Here is a 24,211-nt window from a genome sequence, read left to right as displayed (position 1 = left end):
CTAAATCCTTGTTTCCTTGTCTAGTTATGCCTAGGGAGCAATCTCTGCTGGATTCACTTCGGGAAGATACAGCAGAAGACAAGGGCAGGACCATGTGCTTTTTTCTTTCTCTTGCTTCGTGCAAAGGAAAACTCTGATGGCAGAAGGTTTCAGAAAGAGAAGCCCAAAGCACTGTGAGACACAAAGTGAGTTTTCATTTCGGGAAGATGGGTGTGCGAAAGGCCTTGGGCATCTGAAGTCAATGGTATTTATCTCTGTGCAATTCTAAACTTTAACACAATAAATGAAGTATATGAAAATGACCATAGGAATTAAACATTGTATGGTACAAATTTCTTCACTTCAGGCTCACTGTATAATTAGGTCATAAATATAGGCACAATTTTTGTTTTTTTTACTGGATCTACCACAAATCCACTGAAATGTATCAAATGTGGAGAAAATCATTCTAAGTTGAAGTTTAAAAAAAGTTATTTGGTTTTGAAAACAGATGAAATGATAATAGTATACCAAGATTTTGATGTAGTTCACTTTCTTCAAACTTTCCTGCAACCGGTGACTCTGCAAATGACAAAAAATAGCGCATGTAATTTCCTTAGATGGACACAGCACACAAAGACGCAGTTTTTACGAGGGGCTGTGGAGGTCTGCAAACGCGGATCTCAGACAAAAAGTCAAATGTGACTTGGTGGTTTCTAAGTTCAGCCACCCGTTTTTGTATTTCAACATCTGTAAATATTCCCCAATTTTTCATTTAAAAGTTACATGTAGTAATTCAAGAAAAGCAGCTTCTAGTAAGACACAGGAATCTATTGTATTTGCAATGTAAGTCTGTCTTTCATTCAAAAGCTACTGAGTATAAACATGTGTAAGGCACGGTACTGAACACTGGGGGAGACCACTGACAAATGAGAGGCCGCAACGCGCTCAAGAGCTGCCAATAAGAGCACAGGCTGCCACTTACCACCTGCAGGACCACAGGTAAGTCACTCCATCTGCCAGTCACCAGCTATTTAACCTGTCTGCTTCAGTTCCCTCAATTATAAAATGGGGAGGATGGTATCTATCTCATGTGACTGAAAGGATGAAATGAGCTGATGTACGATAATATACAATACACTAAGTGCTTAGAAACAGGGTCTAGAATGTAGTATCACTAGACTAATATCTCAATCCCAGTCCCTCATCACTAATCGTATCTAACTCACGGGATTGGAGTACATTAATTCAACAGATATTGACTACTGGACAGTAGAAAGTCGCTCGAGAAAATTCTTTTTCTCTCTCTCTTTCCTTTTTTCTTTTTCTTAAAGAAAACTAATTCTAGCCGGGTGCTGTGGCTCATGTCTGTAATCCCAGCACTTTGGGAGGCCGAGGTGGGCGGATCACAAGGTAAGGAGTTCAAGACCAGCCTGATCAACATGGTGAAACCCCATCTCTACTAAAAATACAAAAATTAGCTGGGTGTGGTGGCACGTGCCTGTAGTCCCAGCTACTCAGGAGGCTAAGACAGGAGAATCACTTTAACCTGGGAGGCGGAGGTTGCAGTGAGCCAAGATCATGCCACTGCACTCCAGTCTGGGCAACAGAGCAAGACTCCGTCTCAAAAAAAAAAAAAAAAAGAAAACTAATTCTGAATACACTGTCATCAGTGGACATTACCTTCTAGTGAATTTGCAGGGATCAAATGAGATGCTGCATGAAAGTACTTCATGGTACCTGACACTGAGGTGAATGTTCAATAACTACTACAGAAGAGAAAGAAGGAGAGAGAGGGAGAAGAACAGGAAGGAGGAGGATGAGGGGAGAATGCTGATTTCCGCTCTCAGAGAATGTATGCTCTACTGTGGACTATAAGGCATAGATATATACAGATCTCCATGTCTGGTAAATGTCCATGCACTTTAACATGCATTTAGCCTGTAAGTCAGCAGCAGGGCAGCGTTCGAATCCTTGGGAGTATGCAGTTCTGCCTAAATGAAGAGGCCAGAGCTGTGGTGACCTCAACGGTTTGGTAGTTAATAGCATTATTATTCTCCTGCACTCCATAGCCAAGGGGAATTGAAAAAATCTCCCCTGAGCACCTAAACCATCTCTAAACTAAAGTACTATGGCAATAAAGGCTTCTCTTTCCTAAGAGCCACATCTCAAGACATGAGCTAATAGCACAGTGAGACAGTTTTCAAAAAATGCAGTGCTTTTCTAAACATGAGCATCAATCTTTTTCTTCTTTTGAGACAGGGTCTTACTCTGTCACCCAGGTTGGAATGGAATAGTGCAGTAGTGCTATTTGGGCTCACTGCAACCTTGACCTCCTGGGCTTAAGTGATCGTCCCACCTCAGCCTCCTCAGTAGCTGGGATCACAGGTGTGTGCCACTATGCCTGGCTAATTTTTGTCTTTTTTGTAGAGACAGGGTTTCACCACATTGCCCAGGCTGGTCTTGAACTCCCATGCTTAAGCGATCCACCTGCCTTGGCCTTCCAAAATGCTGGGATTACAGGCATGAGCCATCATCCTGCCTGGACCAGTGCATAAATCTTAAAACTGTTAAACTATTCTAACTTATCATGAACCAAGGGACTACAGCTAGAGCAGTATGAAATTACTTATTCTTGTGGGTTTTCTTTTTGAGACAAGAGTCTCGTTCTGTTGCCCAGGCTGGAGTGCAGTGGCGTGATCTTGGCCCACTGCAACCTCCACCTCCTGGGTTTGAGCAATTCTCCCTATCTCAGCCTCCTAAGTAGCTGGGACTACAGGTACCTACCACCATGCCCAGCTAATTTAACAGAGACAGAGGTCTCACCATGTCAGACAGGCTGGTCTCGAACTCCTGACCTCAGATGATCTGACCTCAGGTGATCCTGACCTCGGCCTCCCAAAGTGCTGGGATTATAGGCGTGAGCCACCGTACCTGGCCTATTTTTCTTAAATAAAGAAATAATACTTGAGGAAGTGCCAACTCCCCAAGAATATATTTAAAACAAAGATTTCAACCGTTATGCATAACTTACTATGTGAATAAACGCTACTGCAAAAACTCCACCTGTATTTGCTCTTCAAGCCCTCCTAGCAATCCTGTGTCATATGATTTCTACTTCACAGGTAAGAAAATGGAGGTGACACACTTCTGAGCTTAAGCAAGGCTCAGCTCTAACCCTGAGTACACATGACCTTGTTCTTTTGTTTTCTAAATGCCATAGTCTGAATGTTTATGTCCCCACAAAATTCCTATGTTCAAACCTAATCCCATTCCCAAATGAGTTGTGGCCACTGGGAGGTGATTAGGGCATGAGGATGGAGCCCTCATGAATAGGATTAGTGACCTTCTAAAAGAGGCTCAAGAGAGTGCATTTATCCCCTCTGCCACGTAAGGCCACATGGAAGGTGCTGTCTATGAGGAAAGGGCCCTCATGAGACACGGAATCTCCTGGCACCTTCATCTGAGACTTCCTGCCTCCAAAACTGTAAGCAATAAATTTCTGTTGTTTATAAATTACCCAGTCTAAGGTATTTTGTTATGGAAGCCTGAATGGTCTAAGACACTAAACTATAGCATAATTATGGATTTTTCACAATTAGAACACACCTAAAATGGACAGAGAATTAGAATTGTTCCCAAGAGCCCTGCAATTTGGGAACCCGAGCCAGCTGGTTTTCAAAACACCCGTGCCTTCCAATAACTACCCTCTAACCTTCCTATTCCCTCACCACAGAGACTCGGTCCATCAAGGGGAACGTTCATTCCCGACCCTCCACCTTTCACACCCTTCTCCACTCCCTGGAAGTCATCTGAGACTTCTCTCCTGATCCCATGCTGACAATGCTGTTCCTTTTCATCTTAGTTCATCTGCACACAAATGCTGGGACAACCCAGCAGTTTCTCCCAGAACTTTGAAAAAGAAAGATATACATGCAGGGTGATTAGTCACTGCCTCACCAGACAGTGAAGCTCTGGATGGAAGGTACAGAAATAAGATGTTTTTCTGTCTCTGCTTTGGCCAAGGAGTCTTTCTAACTCTTTTAAACGTCAGGCTTCTACTCACCAGTTGACAGGCATGCTTGATCCTCTCCACAATCCCATCAAGTCCCAAGTATTGTAAAGACAACCACAGAGGCAGGGCACGGAGTTTGTCTGCGGGCTTATTTGATGTAAGACCAGCAACTAAAGTCTAAAAAAGCCAAAAGAGGTTTATTAATCAAAGCCATTGCAATCTCAAAATAGAACCAGCCAGCTACCATTGCTACTGACTTAGTATGAGCTAGATCCCATACTAGTGACTTGGCTTGCATTATCCATTTGATCTTTCAATAACTCTGAGTTAAGTATTCTACGTAACTTCACTCAGAGACCTTGGTTTGTCCAAGGATTCACAGCTCGGGAGTGGCAAAGCCAAGGTAAAAACTCCCGATGGGTCACATCCCAGAACCCAGCCATTCAAGAGACTCCCCACTTCGATGGTAGCTCTGCACATCCTCAAACAGCTGGCCATTATTAGCTGAGCAACATGGTAGACAGTGTTTCAGCAGAAATCACTTAAACCTTATTTTCACACTGACCTATTATCAAGAACCACGCTATGATTTTTTTTTTTTTTTTGACAGGGTTTCATTTGCACACCCAGGCTGGAGTGCAGTGGTGCAATCACAGCTCACTATAGCCTTGCTCTCCAGGGCTCAATCAGTCCTCTCACTTTAGCCTCCTGAGTAGCTGGGACTACAGGCTCACACCACCATGCCTGGCTAATTCTATTGTATTTTTTTGTAGAGACGGGGTTTCACCATGTTGCCCAGGCTGGTCTCAATCTCTTGGGCTCAAGCATTCTGCCTGCCTCGTCCCCGCAAAGTGCTGGGATTACAGACATGGGCCACCACATCCAGCCCACAACTATGATTTAAAAAAAAACATGTGGCCGGGCACAGTGGCTCAAGCCTGTAATCCCAACACTTTGGGAGGACAAGGCAGGCAGATCAGGAGGTCGGGAGTTTGAGACCAACCAAACCAACGTGGTGAAACCTTGCGTCTACTAAAAACACAAAATTAGCTAGGTGTGGTGGCACATGCCTATAATCCTAGTTGCTTGGCAGACTGAGGCAGAATAATTGCTTGAACCCAGAAGGCAGAGGTTGCAGTGAACCAAGATCATCTCACCACTGCACTGCAGCCTGGCCGACAGAGCGACACTCCATATCCAAAAAAAAAAACCCTATTGGACAATGTGGATCAGGAGGCTTCAAATTCCCCCACTCAGTAATTCCACATCTGGGAACCTATTCTTTTTTTGTGTGTGTGTGTGTCTGTGTGTGTGGGGGTGGGGGGGAACCTATTCTAAGGAAATAATCAGAAACACAGAAAGATGTTCACTGCCTCATTATTTCAATAACAAAAAACTGAAAACATCCTAAAAGTTCATAAATGGAGAATAAATTGTGACAGAATATTATACAATCATAAAATGTCACTAAAAAGTTTCACATTACAAATTTTTTTTAAAAATGAAACAGAAGTGAAACTAAGGATATTTTTCACTTTTTCCTGTATTTTTCTGTATTTGGCCCCCACAGCCAATAATATGTACTTAGCCACGTGCGCTCCCTCCCCAGTGAGGGGAAGCGTACCAAGGCGGGGTCGTCGTGTTTATACAGTGTCACCGCAGGAACAGCTGGCAAACCCAGCCACGGACCTGGAGTCATCGTCATGCTATCACATTTGGTTGCAGCCTACCAAAACAAGAACAATTCTTTGTTAGATTATCAGAACACATAAACCCAACACCCTCCTCCATTCATAAAAACTGTGAAGAGCCATCAGGGATTGAGTGATTTTAAATTCCTTCTTACAAACACCAATATTCAGTAAATCAACAACATACCAGCACTGACGAGGAGACATAACCTAGAGCCAATGTTGCCAGATTCACGCTGGAAGAAAAAACACCAGTCTAAGAACTAATTATTTACTGTTGCTTATTTACTATGTACTTAAAAAATAAAGGCTGTGCTGTTGCAAGGTGACATTTAAGTATCTTTTTAATGTGTTATTAGCTTTTATAACAGCAACAGATGATGTGGTTTATACAAATTCAAGAAAATCTTGAAAATGCACTTTAATTAAAACGTGTTTCAGGAATTACCCCTGCTCATTTAGTATAAGGGGACTATTATTCTCTTTCACGGATCCTATTTTCCAGTCATCATTCTTTACTTAGGGATAAAAAACAAACCTCCTTGTATGATGTGGTGGATATAGCCTACTCTGGCCGCCTCACTTCCGTTCCCCCAGCTTCTCTTAACGGCCCTCCAACAGCTTTCTGGGGCGCCATCCCCATTTCCTCTAGCAGAACATGAGGTTTGCAGGGAGGAGACAGCACTACCTGCTCCAGAGGAGGACAAAGAACCTGAACTATCAGAGGATTCTTTCTCCCTGGCCACAGTGGCCAGTTTAGTATGAGCCTTCAGTTGGGACCTCCAGCTGACCATGAAGCTGGAAAGACGACTGGAGTTTCTGCAGCTACTTTGCACTGTAACAGGAAGGTCTGTCCACAGACAGAGTAAACAGTGCCTGTGACTAGGGGAGCAGAGGTGGGAGGAAGACACTGAATCCTGGCTGACGTCATGCCTGAGGCCAGTCCTAACACTGGTCTTCATAGTTATGTGAGCCAATAAAATCTCTTTGTGCTTAAGCCAATTTGGGTTATTTTGTAATCTGTGGCCCGAAGAGCCCTTTGTGACAAACATCACCACAAAGTGAGAGCCTGGCTGTCCAGTCCTCACGAGGACTCTGTGCAGGCCCAACTGGAGCCACCAGCCTCACCGCCGGCTTACCCCTCCACGTGAAGCCATATGCCATACTGCTCACAGAGTTCCTTCAATCGCCCGATCTTGTCTGTGTGTCCTACTGCTGTGGTTCCTAGGATAAAACAAATAAAAGGAACGAACGTTTTCTAAGGCTTTATACCTTAAGCACTTTTATACACATTACCTCCCTAGGAGGGAAGTGACTTATTATATCCCTATTTTACTGAGATTTTCTTTGTGGAAGGACTTAAAGTAAATGTTTGCAAGTTGATTTATTACAAGTTTTGAAGAGTATGTAAACGCTATTACATGTATCTAATTGTGTTATTGTCATCTTTTATATACTTCTTTTCTATCTACTTGATCTGCTGACCCATGAGAAATATATTCCAATCTTCCACCAAGACTGTGAGTTTGTCAATCTATACTTGTATTCCATCAGACTTTTCCTTTAGCTTTCCTTTATATATTTCAAAGTTATGTTCACCAGCATTCATAACTGTTATTTATTTTAGGAGATTACATCTTTCATCAATATGAAGTCTATTTTATCCCACACTAATATTGCTATGGTACTTTCATTTTGTCAGCATTTGTTCAAGATAAACTTTTCCACCATTCTGTTTTATTGTCACTTCCTGGATTATTTTGATTTAGATATGCCCTTTATAAAAACATATAGGTACATTTTTTTTTTTCCACCCAGGATTTTTGTAATACAGAACATGCATTCATTCTGAAGCCAGCTTACACATATTAAGCACTTTAAGCCACTCCCTTGGTAACTGACTGCACTGAAGATTTTGCTGGGGAGATCCCTTTACAGAGAAGGCTTAGGTGAAACGTGGAGTCATGCATTCCCCCAACCATCCTCAATTTTCAGTTAGCAGCAAGCCAACTAATAAAGATTTCAAACCCTCACCAACAACCTCAACAAACACAGGTAAAGAAAGTGGTTCTTTTGTAAGGTCTATGACAGGAAAAGGCCTAAAACCTTTTTCCCCCTCACACCTCAAATTTAAATCTACCTCAAATTTAAAAAAAAAAAATCTTAAGACACATTTGGTTTAGGTGAAACAAGATCAAACGCCAATGCATGGGTTGTGCCAAAAGGCCCTTCCAGCAAAATAAAAGCGTATACTGCTGTGCATTAGTGCCTGGACCGCATTCAGAGTCTCTTTTCATATTTCTGGGCAATGTCTGCTGACTAACCCTTGAGATGTGTCTTCTGGCACCTGCAGCATAATCACACTGGCAAGTCACTCGGTCACATGCCAACTGCAGCCCTCCAGTTTATCATGTTGACTGAATATGAGTGAATTTGTGTTTTTAAACAGTAGTAAGTCAGGCAGGAAGTGATGGTTTTCCTGCTGGCAATAAAGTGAATATTTACGTGGCTTTTTTTTTTTTTTTTGGAGACGGAGTCTCGCTCTATTGCCCAGGCTGGAATGCAGTGGCATGATTTCTGCTCATTACAATCTCCACCTCCTGGGTTCAACCTATTTTCCTGCCTCAGCCTCCTAAGTAGCTTGTATTATAGGAACCTGCCACCACACTGGCTAAATAAATAAATATACATACACACATACACACCTTTTTTTTTTTTTTTTTTTGAGACGGAGTCTCGCTCTGTCGCCAGGCTGGGGTGCAGTGGCGCAATCTCAGCTCACTGCAACCTCTGCCTCCTGGGTTCGAGCAATTCTCCTGCCTCAGTCTCCCCAGTAGCTGGGACTACAGGCGCAGGCCACCATGCCCAGCTAATTTTTGTATTTTTTAGGACCAGGATGGTCTCGATCTCTTGACCTTGTGATCTGCCCATCTCAGCCTCCCAAAGTGCTGGGATTACAGGTGTGAGCCACCATGCCTGGACTAATTTTTACATTTTTAGCAGAGACAGGATTTCACCATTTTGGCCAGGCTTGTCTCGAACTCCTGACCTCAGGTGATCCTTCCGCCTTTGCCTCTCAAAGTACTGGGATTACAGGCATGAGCCACCACGGCCAGCCTAAATAAGCAGTTTTATTGTAGTATGATTTACATGCAATAAAACTCATGTAACTGTACAGTCCAATGAGTTCTGACAAATATATAGAGCATGTAACCACCAACATAATCAAGATTCAGAATATTTCCATCACCCCTCAAATACTTCCATCAACCCCCAAATCCCTCATCCCCACTCCAATTACCCTTTTCCCAACTCCTCACTGGCTCCAGAAAATCCTGATGTGCTTGTCACTGTAGTTTTGCCTTTTCTAGAATTTCTTATCACTGGAATCATATATTATGTAACTTTTTGTCTGGCTTTTTGTACATGCTTTTAAAATTCATCCATGCTAATATGTGTATCAGTAGTTCTATTTACTACCTGGCTAACGTTGAGTATTTTTTTGTAGAGACTTCCTAAGGGTTTTGCCACATTGCCCAGGCCGGTCTTGAACACCTGAAAGCAAGTGATCTTGCCGTCTCAATCTCCCAAAGTATTGGGATTACAGGCATGAGTCACCTTTAATTTCTCCATTCTAACAGGCATGTAGTAGTACCTCATTTTGATCTTAATTTGCATTTCTCTAATGGCTAACGACGTTAAACATCTTTTCAAGTGCTTGCACATTTTCACTTTCTTTAGTGAAGCATCTGCTCAAATCTTTTGTTCATTTAAAAAATTGTATTGTGGGCCAGGCACAGTGGCTCAAGCCTGTAATCCTGGCATTTCGGGAGGCAGAGGTAGATGGATACCTGAGATCACGAGTTAGAGACCAGCCTGGCAACATGGTGAAACCCCATCTCTACTAAAAATACAAAAAAATCAGCTAGGTGTGGTGGTGCATGCCTGTAATCCCAGTTACCTGGGAGGCTAATGCAGGAGAATTGCTTGAACTCGGGAGGCAGAAGTTGCAGTGAGTTGAAACTGTGCTACTGCACTCCAGTCTGGGCAACAGAATGAGACTCGATCTCAAAAAAAAAAAAAAAAAAAAAAAAAATTGTATTGCTAGTCTCCTTATTGAGTTGTAACAGTTCTTTATGTATTTTAGATACAAGGTGTCAAAAAATGTTTTGTAGCTTCTCGGGAAAAGACTGAAAATGAAATTTAAAACAGACAGGCCCGGCACAGTGGCTGGCCAGGTGTGGTGGTGTGGTGGCTCACACCTGTAATCCCATCACTTTGGGAGGTCAAGGCAGGTGAATCACCTGAGGTCAGAAGTTCGAGACCAGCCTGACCAACATGGTGAAACCCCATTTCTACCAAAAATATAAATATTAGCCAGGCATGGCCTGTAATCCCAGCTACTCAGGAGGGTGAGGCATGTGAATTGCTTGATTCTGGGAGGTGGAGGTTGCAGTAAGCCAAAGTTACCCCACTGCGCTCCAGCCTGGGTGGAAGAGCAAAACTCCATCTCAAAAAAAATAAAAAATAAAAATTTAAAAAGACAAAAAAAAAAGAAAAAAGTGTTTTGCAAATATTTATCCCAGTCTTTAACTTGCCTTTCATTTTCTTAATAGAGGCTTTCAAACAGCAAATGCTTTTAATTTTTGATAAAGTACAATTTATGGTTCACAGGTTTTGTGTCCTAAGCAATGTAACCTAAGGTCACAAACATCTCCTGTATTTTCTGAGACATTTTATTGTCTTAGGTCTATGCTTAGGTTGATGAACCATTTATACTTAATTTTTATATATACAAAGAATGAGATAAGGGTTAAGATTCAGTCTTTTCCCATATGAATATCAAATTGCTGTAAGACCGCTGATGGAAAAAGACTGTCCTTTCTCCCTTGAATTACCTGGGTATCTGTAAAAAACTGAAGTGACCATATACGTCATATGAGTCTATTTCTGAATTCTCTATTCTCTTTGGTTACTCACAGAGTTTTACCTTTAGCTTTATAAAAAGTCTTGAAGTATGACAGGATAAGTCTTCCAATTTTGTTCTTTTTCAAAATTCTTTGGGCTATTCCTAGATCCCTTGTATTTCTATAAAGCTTTAGAATTAGCTCATCAATTTCTACAATAAATTGTAGCCTGTTGTTTTTTTTTGGGCGGGGGGAGGCAGAGTTTTGCTCTCGCTGCCCAGGCTGGAGTACAATGGTTCGATCTCAGCTCACTGCAACCTCCACCTCCCAGGTTCAAGCAATTCTCCTGTCTCAGCCTACCAAGTAGGTGGGATTACAAGCACATGCCACTATGCTCAGTAAAGACAGGGTTTCAACTACTGGTCAGGCTGGTTTCAAACTCTTGACGTCAGGTGATCCGCCCACCTCAGCCTCCCAAAGCGCTGGGATTACAGGAGTGAGCCACCGCACCCGGCCACCTGTTGAGATTTTAACAGGGATTGAGTTGACTCTACAGGTGAGTTTGGGAAGAAATGACTTAATACTTAGTCTTCCAACACGTGTATGGCATAGCATTCTTGAGTCTTCTTGAATTTCTCTCAGTAACATTCTTAGTTTTCAATGTACAGATCTTGCATGTATTTTGTTAAATTTATCCATAAATTTTTCATGTTTTTTGATGCCATTATAAATGACATTTTAAATAAAATTTTCAATGGTTCTTTGTTAGTACATAAAAATCCAGAAAGGATAGATTTGCTAATATTAGTTCCAGGAGCTTTTCTTTAGTTTTCTTAGGACCTTCCATCTATACATTCTTGCCTGCAAACACAGTTTTACTTCTTCCTTTCTAATCTGTATGTCATTTATTTTTCTTGCCTATTTCACTTAGATTTCAAGTATGATGCTGAATACAATAAATGGAGCAGAAAGTGGTAGTTGCTCTGCCACCTGTAAGGTAGATATTTAAGTGAGAGACTTTATGAATTTTCTCATTCAATTTTTACAACAATCTTACAATGCCAGTATAATTATTTTTATTTATTTATTGAGATGGGGTCTTGCTATGTTACCCAGGCTGGTATTCAACTTCTGGGCTTAAGCCAACATCCTGCTTGTCTCCTAAGTAGGGGGACTATAGGCACATGCCACCACACCTGGCTTAAAGTGTCATTTTAAATTCAGACTGGGCACAGTGGCTCACGTCTATTTGGGAGGCTGCGGTGGACAGATCACCTGAGGTCAGGAGACCAGACTGGCCAACATGATGAAACCCTATCTCTGCTAAAAATACAAGAAATTAGCTGGGCATGGTGGCATGCACCTGTAGTCCCAGCTACTCAGGAGGCTGAGGCATAAAAATCACTTCAACCTGGGAGGCAGAGACCGCAGTGAGCTGAGATTGTGTCACTGCACTCCAGCCTGGGCAACAGAGTGAGACTCTGTCTCAAAAAAATAAAATAAAACTCAGTTTAGAACAGAGAAAGGAAGTACATGAAGGAGAACATAGAGAAGCATTTACAATCTAAGTGAAAAAGTATACATACACATAAAATGACTTTCAAAACAAACCAACGATTAAAGAAAATCTAATGAGCCAACTTTACTATTATAGTTTTTACTACCTTGTGGATACAGACTATCTTAAACATGTGGCACACAAACATTCCTTAAGACTTTTTTTTTTTTCCTAGTTGAGAAGTCTTGTTCTATTGCCAAGCTGAAATGCAGTGGCACAATCTCAGCTCAATGCAACCTCCACCACCCAGGTTCAAGGGATTCCCCTGCCTCAGCCTCCCAAGTAGCTGGGATTACAGGTGAATGCCACCATGCCTGGTGAATTTTTTTTTTCTTTTAGTAGAGACAGGGTTTCACCATTTGGGCCAGGATGGTCTTGATCTCCTGACCTCGTGATCTTCTTGCTTCAGCCTCCCAAAGTGCTGGGATTACAGGTGTGAGCCACCCCCGCCCAGCTAAGACTTTATCTTTTATAGGCTAAGGACTTAGCCTCACTCCTATATATTCAAAATGGTAGATTCAGCATCATGCTACCTACCCGCATTTGCAACAAGCAACAGGGGCAGTCTTCCTCGTTCTACATCATCTTTAATCAGTTTCTCCAGGAAGGCAACATCCTGGAACCAAAACAAACAATTAAAAAATGAGGTGCCCAGTATAAAAGCTATAAAATGAAAAACTATGACTTACAAAAGAAGCAGATAACTCTCAAAAGTAATCAGTCAAATCAATTCTTACTCTTGACAATTTTTCTGTTTTCTGTCATCATAGATGTGAAAATCAATTTTCCTTGAAGACTAGAAAAATCAGTTAAACAAGATTAAACGTAAAAACTGTACATATGCAGGAACACTTCTTTGGTTTTAGAAATGTTCTCTCAACTCCCCTAAAACAGCCAAGAATATATCTTTACTATTACTCACTGATGTACCTGAACTAGAAAATAAAACTACCTTGACAAAAGAAATACAAAACTCTAAAATCCATCCCTTCCTTTTCCTTCTAGAATTACTAAGGAGAGATTTATCACCTACATGTCTAAATATAAGCAGAAGTCAATCTCATGATTACAATGAAGAACCTCATTTTCAAAATCTGCCCATTCATAAATCCAGGCAACAGTGCTAACTCGTTAAAAGTACGAGGTTTAGAAGAAACTTCTGGTGCTTAATTGAGTTGCCATGTTTCTACTTAAAGCAGGTAATACAGTAATTGCAAGACTCCTTAAAAGCCAGGCTCCTTACCTGTATACCAGCCAACCTTCATGGACATTCACATATTAGTAGAAGCATATATTACACAATGGAAAGATCCAAGCAATAAATGATTAAGCTACTAATTATCTGGAGGCCAGCAAACAGAACTTCATTTGAAAGGAAGGTAGTTTCAAAACACAATCCCACATTATTTTACAAACCAAAGGCAGAACTTACCATCTGATGCTGGGATCCAAACATAGTGTTACAGGGTACACGGCACAGGCAGGGGAAGGGCAAGCCGAGCTGCAAGAGGAAACACGCGACCTGACAAGAAAGCTCTCTGCACCAATTGCAAAAAGCTGTGGCTCTAAGACAGCCATGATTATTCTTCTCAAAAATCTCTCTCCTTAGGAACTCTTAATATTATAAATAGATGTTAAAGTACATTTAGAAAGCCAAGCCAAAAAATAAAGAGTGAATTTCCAAGTGCCTCATAAGAGGATATAACGTAAAATTTTCTAAATGAGTCAAGTAACTATCTTTGGTATATTCTAGAATATAACAGAAACACTTCTGCAAACAGAGAAACAAGTGAGTCGTATTTCAGCGGGGGTAGTTTTGGAGTCTTTCTCCAAGCATTACTGGTAAATAACACCAGCTAAAGGCATTCAAAGAACAGTATCTTATTTGTGGGTCCACCCACTCCTAAAAAATAATAAATATGGATTAGCAGATGTACGTTTCTCAAGAGAAGTGAAGTCAGTGTTATGCACGGAGACAATGACAGTCAACTTAATTTCATATTCTTCATTTTTAGCTTCCAAGTCCTTAAGGAGTTTCTAGATTTAGGAATCGTAAACAGTTGCAGCATATTGTGCAGTGTGACTAAGACTTGGTATCATTCAAAGACCAAAAATTTAACAAGCACATTTTGCTCCTTAAATAATCTTTTTAAAAATTATGAACGTCACATCCAAGTAAAACCAATTATCAAAAAAATACAGGTATTAAAAGTGAGAACGCCGGCCGGGCGCGGTGGCTCACGCCTGTAATCCCAGCACTTTGGGAGGCCAAGGCGGGTGGATCACGAGGTCAAGACATCGAGACCATCCTGGTCAACATGGTGAAACCCCGCCTCTACTAAAAATACAAAAAATTAGCTGGGCACGGTGGCGCGTGCCTGTAATCCCAGCTACTCGGGAGGCTGAGGCAGGAGAATTGCCTGAACTCAGGAGGCGGAGGTTGCGGTGAGCCGAGATTGCGCCATTGCACTCCAGCCTGGGTAACAAGAGCGAAACTCCATCTCAAAAAAAAAAAAAAAAAAGTGAGAACGCCTAGCCTCCTACCCTATAAGCCACCAATCCACCCCTGTTAACAGTTTAATACACAACCTTTCTGATATTTTCTAGGTATAAATGTAACTATTTTTCTAGGTACAAAAACATAGGTATAAAGGGTATACACACTTTAAGAAACATGAACATAACCATCTTACATATGCTGCTCTGCTGGCTGCCTTTCTCAACACAACACTCTCACACATCTTTTGAAGGTTAGACTGTTCTCCTCAAACAGCCTTGGGTCCACGAGAGCCTGGCTTGCAGTAGACACTAAGTGATTTATTTCATGTTTCATAGGATTATTATTAAAGTCTCCATTTTGTACACTCTCAAGAAGACATAATTTCTTGCCACCAGTGATCACAGCTCGAAATCAATTTAAAAGTCAATGAGTGTTTCCCATACACCCTACTGGGACTCCTACAGTTTACAAAAGAGGAACCCTCCAACCCTATGGGTTTTGCTTTCAAATGTTCTTGGTAATGAGGGTTAACAATGTCTTATCTCAATGTAGTCCCCGCACTTGGTCTAGAAGCACCATGAACTTAAAAAATGGTCATGCTCTTTGATCCAGCAATTCTAGATTGACTCTGAAAATCCATCTGAGGACCATAACTCTAAATAAAATACGCAAAGAGCTTTATGCACAGAGAAGTCCGTAATAGCACTACACAAAAAACATGACCTGAAAATGGTCACAGAAAGCAAAAGAATGCAAACACTCTTAATTATCCAAAAGGGAAACAGTTAAATTACTATATATTCACTTGAAGAAATACCATGAAAGCATTAAAAATAAACTATACTCTGAATAATTATTATTAAAATATGATATATTCCTGTTTTAGTCTAAGTGAAAAGAGCCGAATACAACCATATAAACACAAACGCTTCGATTAAGGTCTGGGAAAAAAGAAAGAAAATGTTGGCTGTGGTTGCCCTTGGGTAATCTATTACATATTCTTTATTTCTAAATTCAGTAATTTTTAAAAATATGACAAAAGCATATAAGACCATCTTTCACTCAAAAAGAATAGTAACTAGAGAAACAGGTCAACTTTAAAATTTTCAGGATAAAACAAGACATTATTTCTTTAAAATAGCCACCTTATACCACATTACCTGATTACAAAGGTACTGGCCCAGGCCAGGTCTAGCAGCAGCACTAAGATATATGACAGGCTTTTTGTTATATAACACATTGAACCCATCCACTACGAAGTCTTCATATCGAGAATGAATGGCAAGCCTGCATATTTTTGCAAGTCCTTCTCTTTCCTCTTCGTGGAAATAAGCACAGCCATTTTCATATCTGTTAAGAGTGACACACATATTAATACGCTCTTATTTCTAGTTAAGGATTGTGTAAGTCAATCTTATAATCAAGGAAACAATTCTTTTCTCAAGCTAGGAATTGTCACCTAGATTAAGCAAAGAGGACAGGAATGTGAGACATTCTCATCATAGAGATGGCTGACAACTCATTACACCTGCGGTTACCAAGCAGCGAGACAATAACACTCCACTCATACCCAATTCCATAAAGAGCAGAAACTAGGAAAACAAGTAGAGACCAGGAGTTTCCACATACAAAAAGCCTGAAGATCATGGTTCTGGCTTATTATGAACCAAGGCCAGCACTGGATAACACAGACATGGTTCGTAGCAGTTTCAGCCCTAAAACATCCAAAGTAAATAAAACTGTCAAAAATGCTAGTTAGAGGCCAGGTGTGGTGGCTCACACCCGTAATCTCAGCACTTTGGGAGGCCAAGGCCAGCGGATCACCTGAGGTCAGGAGTTCGAGACCAGGCTGGCCAACATGGTGAAACCCTGTCTCTTTTTGTAATTTTGTAAAAATATAAAAATTAGCTGGTTGTGATGGCGGGCACCTGTATTCCCAGCTCAGGAAACTGAGGCAGGAGAATCGCTTGAACCCACGAGGTAGAGGTTGCAGTGAGCCAAGATCATGCCAATGTACTCCAGCCTGAGCAACAGACCAAGACTCTGTCACCAAAAAAAAAAAAAAAAAAAAAAAAAAAGCTAGTCAGGCTAACTTTTTGCTTCTACTATAATCTGCTGAGGCTCAATCTTCTAGAAGAGGAGGGACAATTTCAATCACAAGCGTTAGATTTTTTACTAGAACAACAGAACACTGCTCCTTTAATAAAGTTAGGCAAACATACTCCTGCTCGGTCAAGTTCTTTCCCAACACTGAAAGTGAAGGTCTCTCAAATGATTCAAGTTAGGCAAAGAATTCTTCTCCATAAAGTCACAGCATAAACCCAATACCCCTGGTCCTATGTCTCCTACTAAATCCTTAATCTGCTCTAACTCCTTCATATTGCCAGCATTATCACAGAATAAAACAGATTCCAATTTCATAACACATATTCATCTCCCTCATGACAGAGTTTCCTTTCTAATAAACACAAGCTAATATTTTCTTTTATCTTTTTCTGTGACACTGAGTCTCACCCTGTCGCTGGAGTGCAATGGTGCAATCTTGGCTCACTGCAACCTCCACCTCCTGTGTTCAAGAGATTCCCTCGTCTCACCCTCCCGAGTAGCTGGGATTACAGGCACATGCCACCACGCCCGGCTCATTTTTTGTATGTTTAGTAAAGAAGGATTTCACCCTGTTGGCCAGGCTGGTCTCAAATTCCTGACCTCATGATCCTCCTGCCTCGGCCTCTCCAAGTGCTGGGATTACAGGCGTAAGCCACTGCGCCCAGCCACAAGCTATTGTTTTCAAAGCACAGCTGGCCCTCCGAACCTGTGGGTTCTGCATCTGTGGATTCAACCAACCGTGAGTAAAAAATCTTCAGAAATTTAAAAAGATGGCTGCATCTGTGCTGAATATCTACAGATTTTTTCCTTGTCATTATTCCCTAAACAATAAAGTGTAACAACTATTTACACAGCATTTATATTGTATTAGGTATTACATATAATCAGAAAAGTTAAAGTATATGGGAAGCTGTGCCTAAGTTATATGCAAAATACTGTGCCATTTTATATAGGGGATTTGAGCAACCATGATTTTTTTTAATCATGGGGTGAGGGTGGGAGGTCCAGAACCAATCCCCCAAGGACACCCAAGTATAAGGGACAACTGTACTTGAATCCAGATCTATCTTCTACTCTATCTTCTACTGACATGTACCAATTAGATAGCCCAAAAATAAGTAGCTGCTGACACTATCAAACATGTATGTAATTATTTTTTCCACCTTTAACATGTACTAGTCCATTAGCTCATTTATCCTCACAACATTTCTATGAAACAGATATTAAGGTTTCTGCCAAGATGGTCTAATAGGAACAGCTCTGGGGTGCAGTTCCCAGTGAGAGCAACGCAGAAGGCGGGTGATCTCAACATTTCCAGCTGAAGTACCTGGTTCATCTCACTGGGACTGGTTACACAGTGGGTGCAGCCGAAGGAGGACGAGCCAAAGCAGGGTGGGGCGTTGCTTCACCCGGGAAGCGCAAGGGCCAGAGAACTCCCTCTCCTAGCCGAGGGAAGCCAGTAGGGACTTTTCCTGACACTCTGGCTCAGATACAGCACTTTTCCCATGGTCTACACAACCCAAAGACCAGGAGATTCCTTCCAGTGCCTGCAACACCAGTGCCCCAGGTTTCCAGCACAAAACTGGGCAGCCGGCCGGGCGTGGTGGCTCATGCCTGTAGTTCAAGCACTTTAGAGACCAAGGCAGGCAGATCACTTGAGGTCAGGAGTTCAAGACCACCCTGATCAACATGGTGAAACCTCATTTTAAAAAAAACAAAACAAACAAAAAAAACTGGGCAGCCATTTTAGCCACAGCAGTTTTTTCCCCCCCCTCATACCCCAGTGGCTCCTGGAATGCCAGACAGACAGAACTGTTCATTTCCAATGAAAAACAGGGGCTGAAGCCAGGGACCCAAGTGATCTGGCTTGTAGGATCCCACCCCCAGGAAGACCAGCAAGCTAAGATCCACTGGCTTGAAATTTCTCGCAGCCAGCACACACAGCAGTCTCAGCTCCACCTGGAATGTTCGAGCTCAGGCCAGGGAGGGGCATCTGCCATTGCTCAGGCTTGGGTAGGCGGTTTTAACCTCGCCTGTGTAAACAAAGTCGCTGGGAAGTTTAAACAGCAACTGGGCAGAGCCGATAGAAGCTCAGCGAGGCCTGTGCAGGTAGACTGTGTCACTGAACTCCCTTCTTGCTGGGCAGGGCATCTCTGAAAAAAGGCAGCAGCCCATCAGGGACTTAAATATAGAGGCCCCACCTTCCTGGGACAGAGCACCTGGGAAAAGGAGTGGTTACAGGTTCAGCTTCAGCAGACTTAAACCTCCCGGCCCAGCAGCTCTGAAGGGAGCCATAATCTCCTGGCACAGCTCTTGAGCTCTGATAAGGGACACACCACCTCCTCAAGGGGCTCCTTGACCCCTGTGTATCCGGACTGAGAGATAACTCCCAGTAGGAGTTGACAGACACCTCATACAGGAGAGCTCTGGCTGGCATGTGGTGGGTACCCCTCTGAGACGAAGCTACCAGAGGAAGGAACAGGCAGCATCTTTGCTATTCTGCAGCCCTGGCTGGTGATTCCCAGGCAAGCAGGGTCTGGAGTGGACGTCCACCAAACTCCAGCAGACCTGGAGCAGAGGGGCCTAACTGTTAGAAAGAAAACTAACAGAAAGAAATGGTTTAACATCAACCGAAAGGACGTCCACTCAGAGACCCAATCCAAAGTTACCAACTTCAAAGACCTAAGGTAGACAGATACACAAAGATGGGAAGAAGCCAGCACAAAAAGGCTGATATCTGCAAAAACCAAAACGCCTCTCCTCCTCCAAGGGATCACAACTGCTCACCAGCAAGGGAACAAAACTGGATGGAGAATGAGTTTGACGAATTGACAGAAACAGCTTCAGAAGGTAGGTAATAACAAATTTCTCCGAACTAAAAGAGCATGTTCTAACCCAATGCAAGGACGCTAAGAACTGTGAAAAAAGGTTAGATGAAATGCTAACTAGAATAACCAGCACAGAGACAAACAAACGACTTGATGGAGCTGAATAGCACAGCACAAGAACTTCGCGAAGCATATGCAAGTTTCAACAGCTGAACTCATCAAGCAGAATAAAGGATATCAGAGATTGAAAATCAACTCAATGAAATAAAGCAAAAAGGCAAGATTAGAGAAAAAACAGTGAAAAGAAATGAACAAAGCCTCCAAGAAATATGGGATTATGTGAAAAAAAAAACCTAATCTATGTTTGATCAGTGCACCTGAAAGTGACAGGGAGAATGAGACCAAGTTGGAAAACACTCTTCAGCATATTATCCAGGAGAACTTCACCAACCTAGCAAGGCAGGCCAACATTCAAACTCAGGAAATATAGAAACCACCACAAAGATATTCCTCAAGAAAAGCAACCTCAAGACACATAATCGTCAGATTCACTAGGGTTGAAATGAAGGAAAAAATGCTAAGGGCAGCCAGAGAGAAAGGTCGGGTTTCCCACAAAGGGAAGCCCATCAGACTCACAGCAGATCTCTCGGCAGAAACCCTACAAGCCAGAAGAGAGTGCGGGCCAATATTCAACATCCTTAAAGAAAAGAATTTTCAACCCAGAATTTCATATCCAACCAAACTAAGCTTTATAAGCGAAGGAGAAATAAAATCCTTTACCAACAAACAAATGCTGAGAGATTTTATCACCATCAGGACTGCCTTACAAGAGCTCCTGAAGGAAGCACTAAACATGGAAAGGAACAACCAGCACCAGTCTCTGCAAAAACATACCAAACTATAAAGACCATCGACACTATGAAGAAACTGCATTAACTAACAGGCAAAACAACCAGTTAGCATCAAAATAGCAGGATCAAATTCACACATATTACCGTAAATATAAATAGGCTTAATGCCCCAATCAAAAGATACAGACTGGCAAATTGGATAAAGAGTCAAGATCCATTGGTGTGTTGTATTCAGGAGACTCGCCTCACGTACAAAGACACACATAAGCTCAAAATAAAGGGATGGAGGAAGATTTACCAATCAAATGGAGAGCAAAAAAAGCAGGGGTTGCAATCCCAGTCATGATAAAACAGACTTTAAACCAACAAAGATAAAAAGAGATAAAGAAGGGCATTACATAATGGTAAAGGGATCAACGCAACAAGAAGAGCTAACTACCCTAAATATACATGCAGCCAACACAGGAGCACCCAGTACATAAAGCAAGCTCTTAATGAGCTACAAAGAGACTCAGACTCCCACACAATAATAGTGGGAGACTTTAACACCCCATTGCCAATATTAGACAGATCAGCAAGACAGAAAATTAATAAGCATATCTAGAACTTGAACTCAGATCTGGACCAAGCAGACCTAATAGACATCTACAGAACTCCCGACCCCAAATCCCCAGAATATGCATTCTTCTCAGCACCACATCCCACTTATTCTAAAATTGACCATATAACTGGAAGTAAAACACACCTCAGCAAATGTTAAAGAACGGAAATCATAACGGTCTCTCAGACCACAGTACAATCAAATTAGAACTCAGGATTAAGAAACTCACTCAAAACCACACAACTACATGGAAACTGAACAACCTGCTCCTGAATGAGTACTGGATAAATAATAAAATGAAGGCAGAAATAAATATGTTCTTTGAAACCAGTAAGAACGAAGACACAACATATCAGAATCTCTGGGACACATTTAAAGCAGTGTCTAGAGGAAAATTTATAGCACTAAATGCCCAAAAGAGAAATGAGGAAAAATCTAAAATCAACACCCTAACATCAAGATTAAAAGAACTAGAGGAGCAAGATCAAACAAATTCAAAAGCTAGCAGAAGACAAGAAATAACTAAGATCAGAGCAGAACTGAAGGAGATAGACACACAAAAAAACCCTTCAAAAAAAAAAAAAAAAATCAATGAATCCAGGAGCTGGTTTTTCAAAACATCAACAAAATAGATGGACTGCTAGCCAGACTAATAGAGAACAAAAGAGAGATGAATCAAATAGATGCAATAAAAAATGATAAAGGGGTTATCACTATTGATCCCACAGAAATACAAACTACCATCAGAGAATACTACAAACACCTCTGTGCAAATAAACCAGTAAATCTAGAGGAAACTGATAAATTCCTGGACACTTACACCCTCCCAAGACTAAACCAGAAAGAAGTTGAATCCCTGAATAAACCAATAACAAGGTCTGAAACTGGGGCAGCAGTTAACAGCCTACCAACCAAAAAAAGTCCAGGACCAGACAGGTTCACAGCCAAATTCTACCAGAGGCACGAAGAGGAGCTACTATCACTCCTTCTTAAACTATTTTAAACAATACAAAAAGGGAAGCCTCCATATCTCATTTTATGAGGCCAACATCATCCTGATACCAAAACCTGGCAGAGACACAACTAAAGAAGAAAACTACAGGCCAATATCCATGATGAACATTGATGTGAAAATCCTCAATGAAATACCGGCAAACCGAATCCAACAGCACATGAAAAAGCTTATCCACCACGACCAAGTTGGCTTCATCCCTCGGATGCAAGGTTAGTTCAACATATGCAAATCTATAAACGTAACCCATCATATAAACAGAACCCAAGACAAAAATCACGATTATCTCAATAGAGACAGAGAAGGCCTTCGACAAAATTCAACAGCTCTCTATGCTAAAAACTCTCAATAAACTAGCTATCAATGGAACACATCTCAAAATAATAAGAGCTATTTATGAAAACCCACGCCAATATCATACTGAACAGGCAAAAACTGGAAGAATTCTTTGAAAACTGGCACAAGACAAGGATGCCCTCAATTAGCACTCCTATTCAACATAGTATTAGAAGTTCTGGCCAGGGCAATCAGGCAAGAAAAAGAAATAAAGGATATTCAATTAGGAAAAGAGAAAGTCAAACTGTCTCTATTTGCAGGCGACATGACTATATTCAGAAGACCCCATCGTCTCAGCCCAAAATCTCCTTAAGCTGATAAGCAACTTCAGCAAAGTCTCAGAATACAAAATCAATGTGCAAAAATCACAAGCATTCCTATACAGCAGTAATAGACAGAGTCAATTCACAACTGCTACAAAGAGAATAAAATACCTAGGAATACAACCAACAAGGGATGTGAAGGACCTCTTCAAGAACTACAAACCACTGCTAAATGAAATAAGAGAGTACACAAACAGATGGAAAAACATTCCATGCTCATGTTTAGGAAGACTCAATATCATGAAAATGGTCATACTGCCCCAAGTAATGTATATATTCAATGCTACACCCATCAAGCTACCATTGACTATCTTAACAGAATTGGAAAAAAAAACACCTTAAACTTCATATGGAACCAAAAAGGGGCCCACACAGTCAAGACAATCCTAAGTAAAAAAAACAAAGCTGGAGGCATCATGCCACCTGACTTCAAACTATACTACAAGGCTACAGTAATCAAAACAGCATGGTACTGGTACCAAAACAGAGATATAGACCAATCGAATAGAACAAAGGACTCAGAAATAACACCATACATCTACAACCATCTAATCTTTGATAAATCTGACAAAAGCAAGCAATGGGGAAAGGATATCCTATATAATAAATGGTGTTGGGAAAACTGGCTAGCCATATACAGAAAGTTGAAACTGGATCCCTTCCTAACTCTAAACGGATTAAAGATTTAAACATAAGACCTAATACCATAAAAACCCCAGAAGGAAACCTAGGCAATACCATTCAGGACATAGGCATGGGCAAGGACTTCATGACTAAAACACCAAAATCATGCCAATGAAAGCCAAAGCAGACAAATGGGATCTAATTAAACTAAAGAGCTTCTACACAGTGAAAGAAACTATCCTTAGAGTTAATCAGCAACCAAAAGAATGGGAAAAATTTTTGCAATCTACCTATCTGACAAAGAGCTAATATCCAGAATCTATAAAGAACTTAAACAAATTTACAAGAAAAAAACAGCCCCATCAAAAAGTAGATGAAGAATATGAACAGACACTTCTCAAAAGAAGGCATCTATGGAGGCAACAAACATATGAAAAAAAGCTCATCATTACTGATCATTAAGAGAAATGCAAATCAAAACCACAATGAGATACCATCTCACTCCAGTTAGAATGGCAATCATTAAAAAAACCAGGAGACAACAGATGCTGGAGAGGATGTAGAGAAACAGAAACGCTTTTACACTGTTGGTGGGAGTATAAATTAGTTCAACCACTGTGGAAGACACTGTGGCAATTCCTCAAGGATCTAGAAACAGAAATACCATTTGACCCAGCAATCCCATTACTGGGTATATACCCAGAGGAATATAAGTCATTCTATTATAAAGACACATGCACACGTATGTTTACTGCAGCACTGTTCACAATAGCAAAGACTTGGAACCAACCCAAATGCCCATCAATGATAGACTGGATAAAGAAAATGTGGCACATATACACCATGGAATACTATGCAGCCATAAAAAAGGATGAGTTCA

At 41.2% G+C, this 24,211-nt stretch overlaps 2 protein-coding genes across 4 annotated transcripts in view; one reads left to right on the top strand and one right to left on the bottom strand.

Annotated features, from left to right (window-relative positions):
* NTAN1 (N-terminal asparagine amidase) overlaps positions 1–1,375 on the top strand; it is a 38,941-nt gene extending 37,566 nt beyond the window's left edge. The window contains exon 10 of the mRNA XM_012477435.3: positions 25–1,375. Coding sequence (XP_012332858.1) covers positions 25–177 — 153 coding nt within the window. The 3' untranslated portion in view covers positions 178–1,375. The remainder of the gene's footprint in view (positions 1–24) is intronic.
* Positions 1–24,211, bottom strand: part of PDXDC1 (pyridoxal dependent decarboxylase domain containing 1) — a 63,096-nt gene that overhangs the window by 15,112 nt on the left and 23,773 nt on the right. For all 3 annotated transcript variants that reach the window (XM_012477433.1, XM_012477431.2, XM_012477432.1), the window contains exons 6-13: positions 15,811–16,000; positions 13,583–13,651; positions 12,688–12,766; positions 6,825–6,909; positions 5,873–5,921; positions 5,619–5,720; positions 4,046–4,171; positions 511–561 (exon numbers count right to left, since the gene is read on the bottom strand). In XM_012477433.1, coding sequence (XP_012332856.1) covers positions 511–561; positions 4,046–4,171; positions 5,619–5,720; positions 5,873–5,921; positions 6,825–6,909; positions 12,688–12,766; positions 13,583–13,651; positions 15,811–16,000 — 751 coding nt within the window. The remainder of the gene's footprint in view (positions 1–510; positions 562–4,045; positions 4,172–5,618; positions 5,721–5,872; positions 5,922–6,824; positions 6,910–12,687; positions 12,767–13,582; positions 13,652–15,810; positions 16,001–24,211) is intronic.

Source organism: Aotus nancymaae, unplaced genomic scaffold (assembly GCF_030222135.1).
Source record: "Aotus nancymaae isolate 86718 unplaced genomic scaffold, 86718_ANA_hifiasm-v0.15.2.pri h1tg000049l, whole genome shotgun sequence".
NCBI classification, from domain to species: domain Eukaryota; kingdom Metazoa; phylum Chordata; class Mammalia; order Primates; family Aotidae; genus Aotus; species Aotus nancymaae.
This window is presented reverse-complemented; position numbering and strand designations above follow the sequence as displayed.